Genomic DNA, 17,153 nt, shown 5'->3' with positions numbered 1-17,153 from the left:
CCAGGTGAAGCCTACTCGGCAACCTGGCCACGCACGATAGCTCATCGAAGGGGCTTATATCATCATCACATGCGGAAATTTATATTAGCAGCCAAATAATCTAAATGCATGTTGTTTCTAAATTTGAAGGGCAAAACCGGACCCAGAGGAACATCCACGCGACCAGCGGGAGATACTCCAAATATCCAACAGGCATCGTCCGGGTTCGGATCGAACCGACGTCCTCACACAATTAAAATGACTCACACCGACGACACTCTCCAACTCCATAAACTTGTATTTGAAAAACATTTTACAAAATAGAAAACCAAACGTAGGATTTACGAAATCGGTGGCACGCACGTAACAAACCGATATAGCCAGATAATGAGCAGGAGAGACCTCTGATTAATGGATGAGCCTGCAATGATCAAACAAACTCGACAGTCAGAAGCGTCCGCGTGCACACAACGCCAGGCGCCAAGTGCTTTTGTGTCGTCCGTTACTGTGCGCACTCGGCCTCGGCGGCGCTTGAAGGTCCAAAGTGCCCCGCGATTTCGTGCGTTGGCGAATGTTTTACGCCTTGTCCGATTGCGGTGAAGATTTGCCAAGGGTCTCAACCGTCAACAACGGCAATGATGCGAACCGTCGAGGCGATGATGCTGATGATGATGATGACGTGCGTTTCCGCCATTTCAGCAGCGTGTGAATTGGCCCCAGTGCAGTTTGGTGCATTAGTGGCCGGTGCCGGGAAGCCGATGGGTTACTGTGATCGGATTACTCACAAGAAGTTATGTAATCGGATTACTACAATGCAGGCATGTTAATCTCAAACAACTACCTTTACATTTTCAGTGCGTAATCCGATTATCGTTGCGTGGCATGTTACCGGTTTGTTACGTTTTCACGATGACTTAAATTTTCCTTTTAAAAGCATTTCAAAATGATTCCACGGTAACCAAAGTGGGAAACGATGGTGTCGGCAAGGTTGGGTTAACGCGACATTGACAGCCGATGGAGTACGCATCGCGGCACGTGACTTTTCAAGGTCAAATTAATGTCGCACGCGCGTTCATTTGAAAGAAAGTAATCAGCATCGTGTGATTTTTTTTGCAATACTTTTCCATGAGTCAACAATACGGTTTGTCGGGTCGACTTGCCGCTGCCATATGAATGTGGAATTTCCACCCACTGGCTTAGGGGCCAACTTACAGGATGAGCACCGCCCAAGTGCTCGTTTGAACACGGAGACACGACTCTGAAGTTATAACGATAACGAAAAACAGATGGTAGAGTATTGCTCTTTAGTGTGTTCTGAATTCTGTCTGTGTCGACGTGGAAAGAAAAATGTGACGAATAAATGCACGGTGCACACACGCAGCCAACAAAAAGAACTCAACACATTCGTCAAAATATAAAATAAAAGGTGACGTTTGGGGCCATGGCCCACCGCTACGAAGAAGGGCCATCGCCCGAAACGTCGCCTACTGTGCATTTTTTTTATTTGAGGGTCACTGCCTTCTCGACGAACGTATTAAGTTTAACAATCCGGGTTGTTTGCGACGTAACGACGTGACGCAGAAGAGACTATAAACAAAACCCCTGTACGTTGCATGATGCGTTACTAAAAAAAAATGTACAAACTGTGATTAAGGCTTACTACCGAGTAATTGCCAACCCTCTCGGTTATCATCTTACAGTTTGATTAGCGCTCATCAAGGTGCAGTGCCAATGGATTTGTAACAGCCTTACATACATTATATATAAAATAATAACAATAAATTCATTTTTTAACCCACGAAAGCCTCACCGAGTCTCAGGACTCATGTTCAGGAGGGCCCTGCTTGGGATATTTGGCCCGTTACAATTACTTTTTGGCATGCCGGAGGAAATCCACGGCAACGTGAAGGGAGAACACTCCTCTGTACAAATAGCATCTCCGAAACCTACTTGCCTTGCTGCTTCATGTACAAGCCCCCCCCCCTCCTGCCCCCCCCGTCCGATGGGCAGCGGCTCCGTCTCTGCGTGACCTACCAAAGCCCTCAACCTACCAGTCGACAGAATGCACATGCGCGCGCTCATGTGCGCGTGCATTGTCGCCGCACACCCAGCGACATCTGAATGCGGGAGGCTCGCTTAACAGACTGGCTTTGCTGCGCTTGTTTAAAATGCTACCTATTCGGGGTGTCATTTATTCACCTCGACTCCACCCCCCCCCCGCCACTAAATTCCGCCAATCCCAGAAATGTGATTAATGGCCGTGATTTGGCGGTCGCATTTTTATTCGAGACCCCACTCTCTCTCTCTTTTTTTGTGTCTCGGTTTTTTTTTTAAATATACCGTCTCGTTTGTGCTCACCGTAATATCTGCACATCGTTTGCACAAATCAAACAACATCGATTCTCACCAGCGCATCATGGAGCCACAAGAGTCGGATGTTAACCGATGCAATGCTGCCGCATCCCCCCACCCCCCCACCCTCTCCCCCCTACCGATGCATCTCTTCCTCGACAGAGCGATCCATCTCGAGATGCCCCCACCAACGTCCAATGGACGCTCGGTTGTAGCGCAGCGCGTGATTTTTTGTTTTTACGTGAGTTGTCTCTGCGCGTTTGGATCGGGTGGAGGTGGAACAATTACGTGCACCCCCCCAACCCCCTCCCTTACATTCGCCCCACACTGGGTTCTCGTGGGGGAGGTCACAAATTTGATTTTACCAGCGGGTAAGAGGCCCACTGAGCTATGTAACTCTTTTTTCAGAAGCGACCTGGCCATCACAAATGACAGCCCGACGAAGTAGCAGCCAGATTCTCCAAACGCACGGCGACGTTGATTCTAAACGTGGAGGGAAAAACCAGAGGACCCGGAGAAAAATCCACGCGACCAGGGGGGAGAACACGCAAACCCCAAATATACAGCAGCAGGCGTCAGGGTCGGGATCGAACCCACGACCTCCTGTATACTTGGCGAGGTAGTTAACATCTACGCCACCATGGCACCAAAGACCGTGTTTATGCGACAAAAGTGAAGAGCGGTGGCGCAGTGGTTAGCGCACTGCGCTACGAACCCGGCGATCCAAGTTCGATTACCGGTCATGACCAACAGTGACGATTATCCGAACCAGAATTGGGCCTCCCCTTAGGGGCGACTCAGCTTCAAATGATTACCTGGTGCAGTGTTTGAACATCAGCACCGGGAAGACAAAGGCGGCCGGGCGTGGTGCTAGCCACCCATCCGTGTGTGCCATACCCGGCATAAATAGGTGCTCGCTAACAGCACTTGCCCCAACAGTCTGTTAAGGGCGACACGGGGGGGGATATTTTGTTTGCATTAAACAAAACTATGACGTAATAAATGACCTCAGCTTACAAGGCATCATTGTACTTGGAGTGCAAATCACAGCGGCTATGCCGATGAACACAGCATTCCAGGCGAGTGTCAAATCTCTTGAAAATGTGCATTGAGATTTGTGGGCGGCACGAGTAGAATAGAGGCTTTGGTATAAAAATGTCTCCTCTGTCGTTACTCTCCATTAACTTATTTTTTTAAAGTAGGGTATCTATAAAGTGCCCACCCCTGTCTGGACATGATGCACAGGGGACTCTCTCAGGTAGTCCCCCACCCATAGGCACACAGTTACTGCGCTGCAAGCGGACTCAACGAGCACAGGAGAATTTGACAGCGCGCGTCTCGAACGCGATCGACTGGTGACTATACAACGCTGGAGGGTTGCTTTTATTTTTTTATGCCCGTAAAGTACTGCGAGTTAAGATATTACTGAGCGTCGCCTATCTTTTTTGACGATTGCATAAATACTGTATTGGCACCACGGTGATGTGCAGACGTGTGCGCGCGTGCGTGCGCGCGTGTCTTCGCGTGCGTGTCGAGATGGCATAGTGGTTCGTGCACTCTGCACCACGACTCCGGTGATCTGGCTTTCGATTCCTGGGCTGATGCACGTCAGTGGCAATTGGTAACCGAACTTTGGCCTTTGATCTTAGGTGCGACTCGGCCTGGAACGAGGAGCCGGTGTGGCGTGTGAACATCAGTGTCGAGGAGACAGTGGCCATGGCCACCACACACTCTGCCCCCGTCTTTCTGAGCGCTGTGCCGGCATCAAGAGGTGCTCGCTCAGAGCGTTCGCCTCTATCGTTGCCGATGCTAAACAGGGAGAGGATGTGTCTCTCTGGGCGTGAATACACAGTGCTTTGGTGCACTACACCGATGACGAATACTGGGCTCGTCGCGATATAATTTATTACGATACAATTCGATACAATATCGATTGTCGTGGCACCGTATTGGGTTTCCTTTAACTATGTAATGTCATATTCTTAGTTTTTTCGGTAACATATGCATCGTATCGTTGTGCTTTGCTGTAAAACCAGTACGCATGCGATTTAAGTTCAAAAGTTCTTCCGACTGCGGTCCGGTGGACGTAAGCCCGCCACAAGTATGGCACTTACTTAATCGTTGCGGCCCTGCAACCGCGAACGCGGCACGTCACCAGTCCGCCGCAAGTGATTCAGGCAGCCGAGAAAACGACGATGTCGCCGCGCCGCCAATTACTCCGAAGAAACAAAACAAAAAAAACATTTCACAAGGCGCTAATTTAACGGATAATAGCTATTTATTTACAACTTTATTTATTGGGATTGTAAATTTCATAAATACTTTGCCAGGATGTGACGCATTTAAGAGAAGAGTTTAAGAAAAAAATGAAACGATGTTCACGATGTTTTTTGTTTTTGTTTTTCGTTACAAAACCGACGACGCGGCTATCGTGGGCCTTACGTCGTCACGGCATATCGTAGAAGCGTCACGTCGCGGCGACCCAAGTGAACCCACGAGCATCCAAACCGCCTGAGCGATGGGTCTGAAGGGACCTCTCCGTGGTGCACCAGCAGTAGCTGGCCACTCGCAGGAGGCCCGCACGTTGCCACCAGCATTTGACGTTTCCCATTTTTAAGAAATTGGTTTCACCGCTCCCATCGGGAAGGTTATAATGATCCTTAATGCAGGTGAATTCGGCCTACAAACTCCACAGTTATTTATACCTTTGTGTAATTTCACAAAGACCAGTTTTTGCTTCTTGGAGAGAAAACAATATATCAGGTGGTGAGATTATCCGCATGCTCTGCTGACTTCTGATCGCGTGATGTAAACACCTTTCACGTATGATTCATAATTGTTTTTTTGGGTCAGATCACGAAAATATAATGTCTGTCGTAAACCTTCCTCCGCCCAACACAGCCAATTGATGAGGTTGTCACGTGAACATACGTGCCAATATATTACTGCTTCAGCACAACTGGTGTGTTGGAGAGAAATGCACACACGTTCAACAGCTGACTGGCAAAAACAACCCCCATCCCTTCGGTGGCTGCGAGGGGCTGGTAACCCCTTAACCTTTAAACTCAATCACATCCAAAAACCACGAATAAAAGATCATAATAAGCTTGTGCCAGAGGGCCCAGAGGAGAACTGGCGTTCATGGTGGAGCCAGGAGACTGAACCCCCACCGTCGGGGTTCCTCCAGAAACAGCATAACACTACTGCGAGTATCCACATGGAATGTACGAATGCCTAAAGCCGAGGAGAGGCTGCCGTTTCTCTGTCAGGAGCTGGGACCGGTATCGCCTGGACCTCTGGAATACAGGAGGGCTGGTGGACTAATTCTGGTTCATCACGAGGGGTGGACAATCCTACACTCGGGGCAGGAAATAGCCACATAAAAGGCAGTGGCTCTGCCTATGAGAAAAATAACGGAGTGTGGGAGCAGGGCGGTGAGGTCTGGGAGCTGCAAGTCCCAGAGAGTTGTGAACTCACCTCCCCATCAACAGGAGAAATAGTGGTGGTGGCTTATACCCCCATCGAAGATGAACAGCTGGGGGGATGCAGGCAAGGCTGATGAGTCAAAATGCCTTCTATCACCTCCTGTCACAGGTGCTAGCTAAAGTGGCCCCTCAGGTTAGAGTCACCCTGTTGGGTGACATTAATGTCCAAGTGGGCCATGACACCAACACCTGGGCTGGACTGATTGGACGGCATGGGCCACATCAGCTTAATAATAACGGGAGGCTGCTAGACATCTGAGCAGCCCATGGACTTGTAATCACCAACAGGCTTTTCCAGCATTGGCGCATCTACACATAATAGATGCACGCCAGGTCCAAGCAATACCACCTGCTGGACTAGATAGTGATGGAACAGCGGGCGCGGGCTTATGTCCTCAACACCAGGACTTGTCATCTGTAAGATGCACCTGCCATTCGTCCACTGTGGTAATGGGTATCTACCCAGGACCCCATTCAAACCCACGGTGGCTTGGTCTCAGCTAGATAACGAAAGAAAACAAACAAAATAAATCACGACGTTTCGAACGCAACACAAGCGCCCGTCTTCAGGTGAAAATCGCGATATCCGCGAAGCCCGCTGTCCACAAGGCAGCAGACATCGCGCTGCTCGCAGCGGACGACGCGGATATCGCGATTTTCACCTGAAGACGGGCGCTTGTGTTGCGTTCGAAACGTCGTGATTTATTTAGTTTGATTTCTAGCCACGTGACTTGACCGAAAGAACCAAACAGTATGGATTCCTGCAGTCACGAAAGCTTCAAATCAAGACGAATGAAAGAAGTGAGAATTTCATAATCACTTGCAGCTGGGTTTGGCATTGTCCACCCCCCCCCCCCCCGCCTCCTGAATCCGAAGAGAAATGGGTGAGGTTCAGGACCGTGGCTCATGCAGATGCAACGACAGCATTGGGTATGCAGTCCAGACCTCCCCAGAGATCCTGACTAACAGAGGCGTTGTTCTGGCTTGCTGACATAAAGCAACAGGCCCACTCCCAGGCTATAACATCCCACGTTGAAGAATGAGGCTTACCGCAGCCTTTGCTTAGAGATTCGGAGAGCCGTGCTGCAAGGGTGTGGTGTTGAGGAGACGGAAAATGCCTCAGTAGTTCGTGATCACAAATTGCTGTTGAATTCCATAAAAAAACACTAACTTGAAGTGCCACACATATTACCACCCTCAAGGGAAAGAACGGCGATCCAAACACCAACTACCAGGAGAAGCTCTGCAGGATTACCGATCATTTCTGAGGTCTCGGAAGAGGAGAAATCCCTCAGCCCAGAAAAGAGCGTGGGGTAAGGTGGGGATAACCCCGCTGGGGCTGCAGTGCCTCAAAAACTGGAAGAAGTAGCCACACACATTTGTGAGTGGCTGGCTGAGGTGCCATTTATTGAGAAGTACGAAAAACAATCCAGAGTCTGAGACCAGGAAAAGTGCTAGGCAGAGATGATCTCCCAAGCGAATTGTTGAGGGAGGGTGGCGGTGATCTGCAGACTGGCCTAAATGACATAGTCAAAACTGTCTGGACTCCAGCACAGGTTCCGCGAGATTTTAAGGATGCCCTGGTGGTCCCCTTCTTAAAGAAGGGGAACCGTACTGATTGCAACAACTACCGAGGGATCTGTCTCATCTGTGTGCTCGGAAGAGTCCTGGAAAGGATTATGAAACATCGTCTTGCCATGCACGCTGAGGAGATGCTTGCGGAGCCCCACAATGTGTTTTAGGTTCAGGCGGTCCTGCACATATTCCTTCTTCTCTGTCTGACTGATACAACAGCTATGTACAGGATTTTACTGGGACCTACATTTCTGCTTTCTTGACCTGACCAAGGTCTATGATACCATCTATAAGCTACGGTTCTGGGTTATTCTTCATGTATGTATGTTGACCTTATTTTGAGGACCTTCATGATGGTGGGTAGGTCCGGGTAAAGCTGTGTGGCCAGCAGTCAGGTCCACTTTAGGGTGCGACAGGGATGTCCTCTGGCTCTTACATTATTTAACATATTTTTGCAACCACGTAGTTTTAGAAGTTTTCCATCGTTATACCAGAGGAAGTTCCATCTGGTAAGATACAATAGTAGGCTCATCAATGTCCGAGTGTGGTCAAGAGATGGCTCCCATTTGGTCAACCATGTTATGTATGAACTGGTGATTGCTGCTCACTCTGAGAAGTTGGAGACTCTGCTGAACCTATAGCGAGTAACTGAGAGCTGGGGCAGTTGTGGAGAGAGTGTAAAAGTTTCTATATCTGGTCAGTGTGCTTATAACCAGCATTGGTTTGGAACCAGAGGTCTCGTTCAAAATCAGTCTAGCGGCATTATCCTTTCATCAGCTGCGTAACGCTGCATGGAAGCCCCCTGGTCTGTCGCTCTACACGAAGCTTAGGGTCTGCTCGGCTACAGTTATGCTCTCCCTTCTCCATGCATGTGAAACGTGGAGCCCTCCAAAGGAACATCTGCGCTGGGTTGAAACATTCAGGCTGGCCTGCCTATGATTCATCCTGGATTTAACCAGACTGGATTGTGTGAGAAAACAGATCCTCGAAAGATCTAAACACAGTCCCATAAGTAAGCTACTCCAACAGGCGAGGCTGCGTTGGCTGGGTCATGTAGCCCGAATGCCCAGCCACCTTATGCCCAAGCAGATTATATTTGGTCAGATAGATGGGACTAAATGGGCACGGCACGGTCTAGAGAAGATAGAGAAGAGATGGACTGATGTGGTACAGAAAGATGTGGAGCTGATTGGACTTGCCGATGACTGGTACCAGCAGTGTCAAGATCGCTCTCTGTGGAGGAGGCACATGATGGAAGCTGCTGGGGAGTTATAGGCAGTCGCCCTCCAACGACAACGGAGGCTGGAAGAGCGACGCTCACAACAAGTGGATCGCCGGGCGGCTAAAACACATCAAGTTTGGCACAGTGTAGAGCACAGCTGGTACATCTGCCAGTCATTTCAATCAACCCATGGCACCTGGATCTGTCCCATGACCTCCTGCCAACGAACATTTGACACTTCACGTGGCCTCAGTGTGCACAAGCACCGTGGTAACGTCACCGCCACTCAGTGGTGAACGGCAATTTTTGCTTTCGTCGTAGTGTGCCAGTGTGTGTGAGTGCGGCTGTGTGAGTGGGGAGCGGTAGTGCAGCGGTTAGCGCACTGCGCTACGAACCCCCCCCCGATCCGAGTTCGATCCCCGTTCATGGCCAACACCAGCGACGATCATTTGAACTGGTCCTGGGCCTCCCCTAGGTCGACTCGGCCTCGAACGAGCACTGGGGAGGCAAAGGCGGCCGGGCGCGGCGCTGGCCACCCACCCCCTTTGTGCGCCGCGCCGCCGTCCTTCATGGGTGCTCGCCAACAGCACTCGACCCGACAGTGTGTTCCAGGCTGCACGGGGGAGACTTTGCCTTCGTTTGGTCTTCGTGGTGTTGACTGCGCGAGCGACTGTGCGCTTGCGCGTGCCTACGGCTGGAGGGCGCGTAGCACGTTGTGCAGCTGCGGGAAGGAGGGCCGGGCGCGCGAGTCCCGTCTCCAGCACGCGCACATCAGCTCGTAGAGCGGCTCAGGGCACAGGGCCGGTCTGGGCAGCACCGTCTGGGCGGTGAGAGGGTGGGTTCGGGGCGGTGGGGGGGGAGCACACAAAGGCAAAGACAACACGTGTAGCCTTAACAATATGGTGGGGCGCGTGCTGTTGGCGAGCACCTATGAAGGCCCCGGCACGGCGCACGAGGGGGTTGGGTTGTCAGCACCACGCCCGGCCGCCTTTGTCTCCCCAGCGGCGATGTTTATACACCGCACCGGGCACTCATTTGAGTCAACACTTACAGAAATGCAAACGCAAGCACATGAGCGCGCACGCATGCGTCAATATGAATACACAAAAAACGCACACAGCAATAACATGGGGAGGTATTCATTAAACAGTGGGCACAGAAATGGCTTACGGTGACGACTTAATTGCGATTAAGTACAGCAGCTTCAGCGTGGGGAAAAAACATTCGTCTAGTAGTCAATCAGTAGACTGGCTTCCTCTGACGAGAAAAGCAAAGCTCATCACACACGTGCATGCCACTGCATCAGAATGAAACAAATTATTTGGTGACGCTGCGTTTGGCAGTGGTGCACAAGCACACATAACAACGCGCTGTGAAGAAGGGGGCATTGCCCCCGAAACGTTGCCTGTAATATATTCATGAAGGCCACCACAGCGTCACTGACAAACGTGTGGTCGAGTTCTTGTGTTTCATCGGAGACCATTAGTCAAAGATGGCCCTGGCGCTGTCTCCGCTGATCGCTCGTAAACACAACCAAAGACAAAGATCCCCCCGTGTGGCCTTAACAGACTGTTGAGGCAAGTGCTGTTAGCGAGCAGCACTTACAAAGGCCGGCACAGCACACAAAAGGAGGTGTGTGGCCAACACCACGCCCGGCCGCCTTTGTCTCCCGAGTTGCAATATTTACACACCGCACCAGGTGCTAGGGGAGGCGCAGGATCGGTTCGGATAATCATCACTGGGCTTTGGGTCAATTCGAACTTGGGTCACCGGGTTCGTCGCGCAGTGCAGTGCTAACCGCTGCGCCACCACTCCCCACTCGTAAACACAAAAACATGCACGCGCACAGGCACGCGCGCGCGCGACATCAACGCAGCCGTCACGCCCTCCCGTAGTACTCGCTCGAGCTGCCGAGCCGGGGTGGGCAGGGCAGCAGGGAGTGGCTCTCACCTCTTACGCTGTCATAGCAGACACCTGCCGAGCGCAGCTGTCACACAGGTCCTGAGCGGACAACTCAGCTGGGACAATGGCAAAGGTGTTTTTATTTTCGTGAAGCTGGCCGAGGAGGAATGCGGCTGTAGTGAGGTGGCTCCTCACGAAATTCCAGGCCCTTCTCGAGTGGGGGCCCCCCCCCCCACCCCTGCTGCTACCTCTGCTGTTGCTGCAGTGGCTGTGAGTGGAATATTTGTTTTTATTTTTGTGAAGCTTCTTGTTTTAGTTCTAAATATTTTTTCTCTGTAAAGGCTGTAAAAGTATGCTTGCACGGACAAACACTGCGGGGTTTAAATGTGCTGGTGGGCGAGAGATTCACTCGCGATCGTAAGGCTGCGCGCGTTGAAATCCCCCTTTTTGCTCTGGGGTCAATACTAATTCAGCACCCTGTATTGGTGGTCAAACTACCTACGGACAGACAGGCACCCACCATGCTAATGTGGAATTTCCGCCACTGGCTCAGGGGGCTCACCATTTGCTCATTTGAGCAAATAGTGACCCTTCACTTTAAACTTTTTTTTTGTCGTACGTAAGGTTTTTACATCTCGTTCATGTTTGAGTTTGTGGCAATACGTGTTCAGTCACTGCCGCGCTTGTGTTATTTTGATCCTTAATGCTGGAGATTGGTGAACGGTGGAGGGGGGGGGGATGTATGGCGCATTTTACGTTTATGCAACTCGCTTGAATTTTCACGATAAGAAATTTGCTTCTTCGACCCTTCGCTTGCACCACCAATGGTTGCATGAGGAGGCGTCGTTTTGACATCCGATCGCGCTCATCTGAATCGGTTGTTTTCACGTCGCGCGTGCCAATGAGGTTTTTTTTACGTAAACCCTGTGGCCGCAATGTAAACAAATGAACGAATCAATTCTCAAACAGAATTTGGATAACTGAATTGGGATAATTTATAGGGTCGCGCGGGCAGAGATCCTCTGCATAGCCTTCACAGGGCGTTGGGAAAAGTGCTGTTGGCGAGCACCTGTGAAGACTGGTATGGCATCACAAGTGGGTGGGTGGCCAACACCATGCGCGGCAACCTTTGTCTCCCCCTGTGCTGATGCGTATTCACCACACGAAGTACTCATTTAAAGTAAAGTTGACCAAAGGGAGGCCCAAGGATCCGTTCAAATATTGGCCGCTGTTATTGGTTAAGATGGGAATCGAACTCGGTTCGCCGGGTTCGTAGCGGAGTGCAGTACACTAACCACTAAGCTGATGCACATGTGTGTGCAAAGACAAAGATTCCCGTATAGCCTCTAACAGACGGTTAGGGAAAGTGCTGTTAGCAATTTGCACCTATGAAGACTGGCAGAGCACACCAGGGGGTGAGTGACCAGCACCATGCCCGCCCGCCCGCCCGCCCGCCTTCCTTCGTCTCCCTCGTGAAGCCTCAACATACGGCTGAGGCAAATGCTGTTAACGAGCACGTGGAGAGACAAGAACAACAACAACAACCGCCATTCGCCACTAAGTGGCGGTGACATCCCCATGGCGCTTGTGCCAGGCTAGGTGCACTTTACGGCCACGTGAAGTGTCAAACCCCCGCTCGCAGGGAGTCACGTGACAGACCCAGGTGGTGCCACGTGTTCGCTGAGCGAAACGACTGGCCCTTGCACTACCTGTGCACCCCTACTGTGCCAACTCGCTGCATTTTAGCCCCCCCCCCCCACCCGGCGCTCCGCTCTTGGTTGTCGTGAGCGTCGCTCCCCCCATAGCCCTCCGTTCCCGCCGGAGAGCGACAGCCTCCAACTGCCCAGCGGCGTCCTTCGCGAGCCTCGCGCAAGTCCGCACGCTCGTGCCGGCGCTTACCTGTCGGCCCTGGTCCCTGAAGAACTCGCCCGTGTTCTCGATGACCTGCTCGTCGGTGAGCGCCCCGTACGGCTGCTCCCTGCACAGCGTGAGCATCTCCCACAGCGTCACGCCGAACGCCCACACGTCTGACGCCGGCGTGAACTTCCCCTGTTGGCCGGCAGAGACGGAACACAGAGGGAGTGAGTCCACCACCGCCACCGCCACCGCCACCACAACCACCACCACCACCGCAACCGCAACGCTTTACACCTGCCCTCTGTAGGGTGCCTGTCACGGATCTGGCTACTGCCACTCTCATCGTCGATCCGTTAACCATTCGTCTCTCCGATGCTGCTGCCATCACTGCCGCAGTTGTTGTATCCCATCGCTGATCTGTTTCCTCCTCATCGCTCTGTTGATATTTTATTTTACCAGGTAAGGCCCACTGAGCCATGTTGCTCTTTTTCAGAAGCGACCTGGCCACAAATGAAAGCTCAACAAGGTGGCTTATCATGTGGAAATTTATAGCAGCCAAATAATCTAAACGCAGGTTTCTAAATGCGGAGGGATAAACCGGAGAAAAATCCACGCAACCATGGGGAGAACATGCAAACTCCAAATATACAGGCGTCGAGAGTCGGTATCGAACCCACGACCTCCTGTATACTCAGCGAGGTGGTTAACATCTCACCACCGCAGTGCCCGACCCCCCACCCACCCACCCCTTGTCAGTTGGGTTCACAGCACGAATGTTTGATCGGTGCCAAAACCCAGCGTTCACATTTCATGGCCTAGAGCCAGGAGGAATGTCATGAATATCGCCTTTCTCATAACGCCTAGACAATCGCTGCCCATCCGCAAATATTTACACAAGTCGAAGAGTCACGCGAGGCACGGAGACGTCATCGATCGCCGCATTTCTAAATGTGGTGCCCTGCAGGCTGTCCTAATAATAAGCCCTGCTTGTTCAAAGAAGCTGATCTAAAAATCACAATTCAATGCGAACGATTCCCGGTTGAACTTTATGCACAAACAAAAACGCATCACCTTTCTTGTGAACACCGCCTCGCGGTGTGTCAACGCTTGGGGGCATCGCTGTAATTTCTTGCGTGCCAGTCTAATGGCTCTGAAGCAGTTCATTGACTACCCACTGCTTAAATTGCGAGCATATTACACATGCTTCTGTTAATTAACCTTTTCACAACAAAGCCAGTGTTCATGAACAAAATAACATTTTTTTATGCTTGTACACCCCTGCTTGTGCACTTTGTACGGTACTTTATTAATTGCTTAACAGGTGGGAGCCCGTTCGGATTCAATGGCGATTTGACAAATGAATCGCATGCCCTCGAGTGCAATAGTAATTTTGTATTTTAAAATGTAAGCTCGGTTTCGGAGACACAACCAGTAACACCGAATGTATGAGAGTATTCTCTCGTTCTTCACTAACTTGCTATCCGTGATTGTGTCTACCCGCGAATTGCATCTCGAACTCTTCACGACTGCACCGAGAGAAAGAAAGTGATGAGATTAAATAATGTTTTTATACTTTCATGTATTTTTATTTACTTTATGTCCATTATAACCGATTATTTTTTGTGTTATGATCATGTTCGTGTATTTAATAGCTTTTTGTATATATGTATCAATTTAAGGTAATTAATTCAAAAGATATACTTTTTCTTTGGCCAATATCATTATCCGCCAAATTTGCTATTCACAAGCATCCCCGAAACGTATCCCTCGTGAATAACAAGGCAATACTGCACTTCTAATAAAACATATTGCACCGTATCGGCATGACGCCTTGAATAGTTTCCTTCAGCAATTCTGCCGTTATCACCCATCAACACCGCCTTAGAACAGTGCAATGGCCAATGAGCAAAGTCTCCCAGAATGCACCCGATCTCGTCAGATGTCGGAAACTAAGCAGGGGTTGAGCCTGGACAGTGCTTGGATGGGCCGCCAACACGCGCGAATCACGTGTTGTGCAGGAGGCTGCTGCACGAGCACATTTACCGGACACCTGCGACAAAGAGCTTCGTAGCTCATCAGATTCCTCCAGTCTCAATAAAGATCACGATTCCGATACACTGCCAGCAGATTGCTGCACCATGCTGCCCACTTCCAACCGAACCCGCATTGACCTATGGGGTGAAGTATGGTCGGATAACTCCCGTGACCCACACGGCATGGGAGGATGGGCAACGACCGGGCGCAATCAACGATGCTATCGGGCTGCTCTCGGTGCTAGGTGGTGGTCAGCGCAGGCCAGTGCTGCAAGGTCCGTTGTACTGTACTTTGGCGCTCCCGTGTCTATGCTCCCCGCCTGCACTGTGCCACGGTGACCAGCATGGTGACGTTTGGTCAAATGACCACCAGGACCCACGTTGCGGATGGAGGCTTTCATGAAACAGTGGATTTACTAAAGAGCTGTACGTGTACATACATACATACAAACCAGGCGAATATAAAGCCGCTCATATGGAATGTGTCCCCCATATTGAAATTGATCCAAAACAAATATAAAACGTCGGAAGATCCGATGTTCAGCTTTGTTTCTCGGACTCATCCGAAAACATGACACCGCAGGAGTTGACATCACTTCCCTAACGCCACGTCCGTGCTCTTCCCACCAAGAGCGGTGTTCGCGTGACATCGCTTTTGAAAGCACGGATAATAATAATAATAATTTCAACCTGTAACGCACCGCGGTCTGCGCCCGCTCTCGTAGAGAGAGGGAACGACTCGAGATGCGTGAGGAGGAACCACAGACAGGCGGGAAGGCAGCAGCCACACGGTGAGCGGGGCACCCGAAAAAAATTACCCAAGCTCAGCGGTCCTCGATATATAAAGGTGTTAGGGGCCAATTCATAAGCGTTTTACAATGCGGGGGGAAACCAGAGCGCCTGGAGAAAACCCACGCATGTGAGGGGGAAATGCTCGATCCCATACAGACGGAACATGTGGAGCCCACATTTCTGCTGTACCGCTGTCTCCTGGCGAGATGGGGGTACAGCTCCTCAACGTCCATAGGAAGGGAAGTTTCACAACATTTGTGTGATAGACCAACCCTCACTGCCTCCTCCAGTGCTGGATTACAGGCATGCGTCGCCACCAAGGATGTGCTAAATTATTCCAAAATACAAGTGATCAGAAAAGCCCCCGAAAATATACCGTGCATGACATTGTCCTTAAAAGTCCGAAAAGCAGAACACATTTCATTCGAAACCCATACCTAGCAGCGCTGTGCGGATCACTGGCTAGCCGTCATACGCTCATGCTGCACGGCAGTGCTCAAGCGGGTGGGCGAGATGTTAACTGCTTCGCCTGGTATATGGGAGACCGTGGGTTCGATCCCGACCCTGACGCCTGCTGTATATTTGGAGTGTGTATGTTCTCCCCGTGGTCGCGTGGATTTTACTCCAGGTCCTCCGGTTTTTCCCTCCACATTTAGAATCAACGTCACGCGTCTAGGGTATTTGGCTGCTCTTAATAAATGTCCACATGATAAGCCACTTCCATTGGGCAATCATTTGTGGTAGCCAGGTCGATTCTAGATTTAAAGCTTTCGTGACTGCAAGGATCCATACTCTTTGGTTCTATTGGGTAAAGTCACGTAGGTAAAAAAATAATAAAGTGTGTAGCCAGGTCGCTTCTGAAAAATAGCTACAAAGCTCAGTGGGCCTTACCTGGTAAAATGTCAAAATAAGTTTGGTTGCGTTTAGGGTGTGGGCCGGGCACACGTACCAGCAGGATGCTCTCCCAGGCCATCCAGCGGATGGGCAGCACGGCACGGCCCTGGATGCGGTAGTAGTCCCCACTGTACAGGTTTCGGCTCATGCCGAAGTCGGCGATCTTGATTGTGTGGTGCTCCCCGACCAGACAGTTGCGAGTGGCCAGGTCCCGGTGCACAAAATTGAGGGACGACAGGTAGGCCATGCCCGACACGATCTGGCTGGCCATGTACACCAGCTTGTCGAGCCTGTCGTGGTGGCGGCGGCAGCGTTGGCACGGGGGAGAGACGCAGCGAGAGACGGAGACCCCCACACATCTCCCGTGAGCGTTGCGGTCGGGAGAGGCGAGCGAGAGAGCTCTCGATGAGAATAAAAACATTACTGAGCGAAGCCGTGCAAACACTAGGGGGTCACATATCAATGCATGCATGCATGTATGTTGAACTTCTTTCGCACCGTACTTAGCCAACCGTGCTAATCGGGGTGGGGGAGGGGGGTAGAACAACAAACAAAACACAAAAAGCCATTCTAAAGAGATGAGTTTTCAATCAATATTTCAAAGTACGTAGCTCCAGTGGCTTCCTAATCTCGGAAGGAAGAGCGTTCCAGACGGCCGCAGAAGCGCATCTGAAATCGCGCGATGCGGTGACCACCGTCTTTGTTCGATGGTTATCCAAAATCCGCTGGGAGGATGACCGCTGCTCCTTGAGAGATCATCGAGGTATTGTGGTTCATTTGTGGCAAGAACTTTGTGTGTAATGAGCGCGAACTGATAATGTATTCGTTCAGCAACCGTAAAAACGACAGTTACGAGCAGTGAGCGCACTGTGCAATGACCCAACTGCTTTCGTTGGCTGTACGTCAAAATATTCCTTTGGAGGGACTGAAATGAGTTTTTGGTGGGGGGCAAAAAAAATAAAAATATCTCTTTAAAATATAATAAAAAATATTTGGAAGCACTTGAAAAATTATTTCGATAGACGTTTTTGTGCATTCAGACCTGAAAATGACAGAGGGCAA

The 17,153-nt window shown here is 50.7% G+C and overlaps 1 protein-coding gene across 1 annotated transcript in view; it reads right to left on the bottom strand.

Annotated features, from left to right (window-relative positions):
• Positions 1 to 259: 259 nt before the first annotated feature.
• Positions 260 to 17,153, bottom strand: part of DDR2 (discoidin domain receptor tyrosine kinase 2) — a 90,634-nt gene continuing 73,740 nt past the window's right edge. The window contains exons 18-20 of the mRNA XM_032946789.2: positions 16,147 to 16,381; positions 12,415 to 12,564; positions 260 to 9,433 (exon numbers count right to left, since the gene is read on the bottom strand). Of these exons, the coding sequence (XP_032802680.2) occupies positions 9,302 to 9,433; positions 12,415 to 12,564; positions 16,147 to 16,381 (517 nt within the window). The 3' untranslated portion in view covers positions 260 to 9,301. The remainder of the gene's footprint in view (positions 9,434 to 12,414; positions 12,565 to 16,146; positions 16,382 to 17,153) is intronic.

Source organism: Petromyzon marinus, chromosome 5 (genome assembly GCF_048934315.1).
Source record: "Petromyzon marinus isolate PM22_M1 ecotype Great Lakes invasive population chromosome 5, UKy_Petmar_22M1.pri1.0, whole genome shotgun sequence".
Lineage (NCBI taxonomy): Eukaryota > Metazoa > Chordata > Hyperoartia > Petromyzontiformes > Petromyzontidae > Petromyzon > Petromyzon marinus.
The sequence above is the reverse complement of the archived record's forward strand: the minus strand, read 5'-3'. Positions and strand labels throughout refer to the sequence as shown.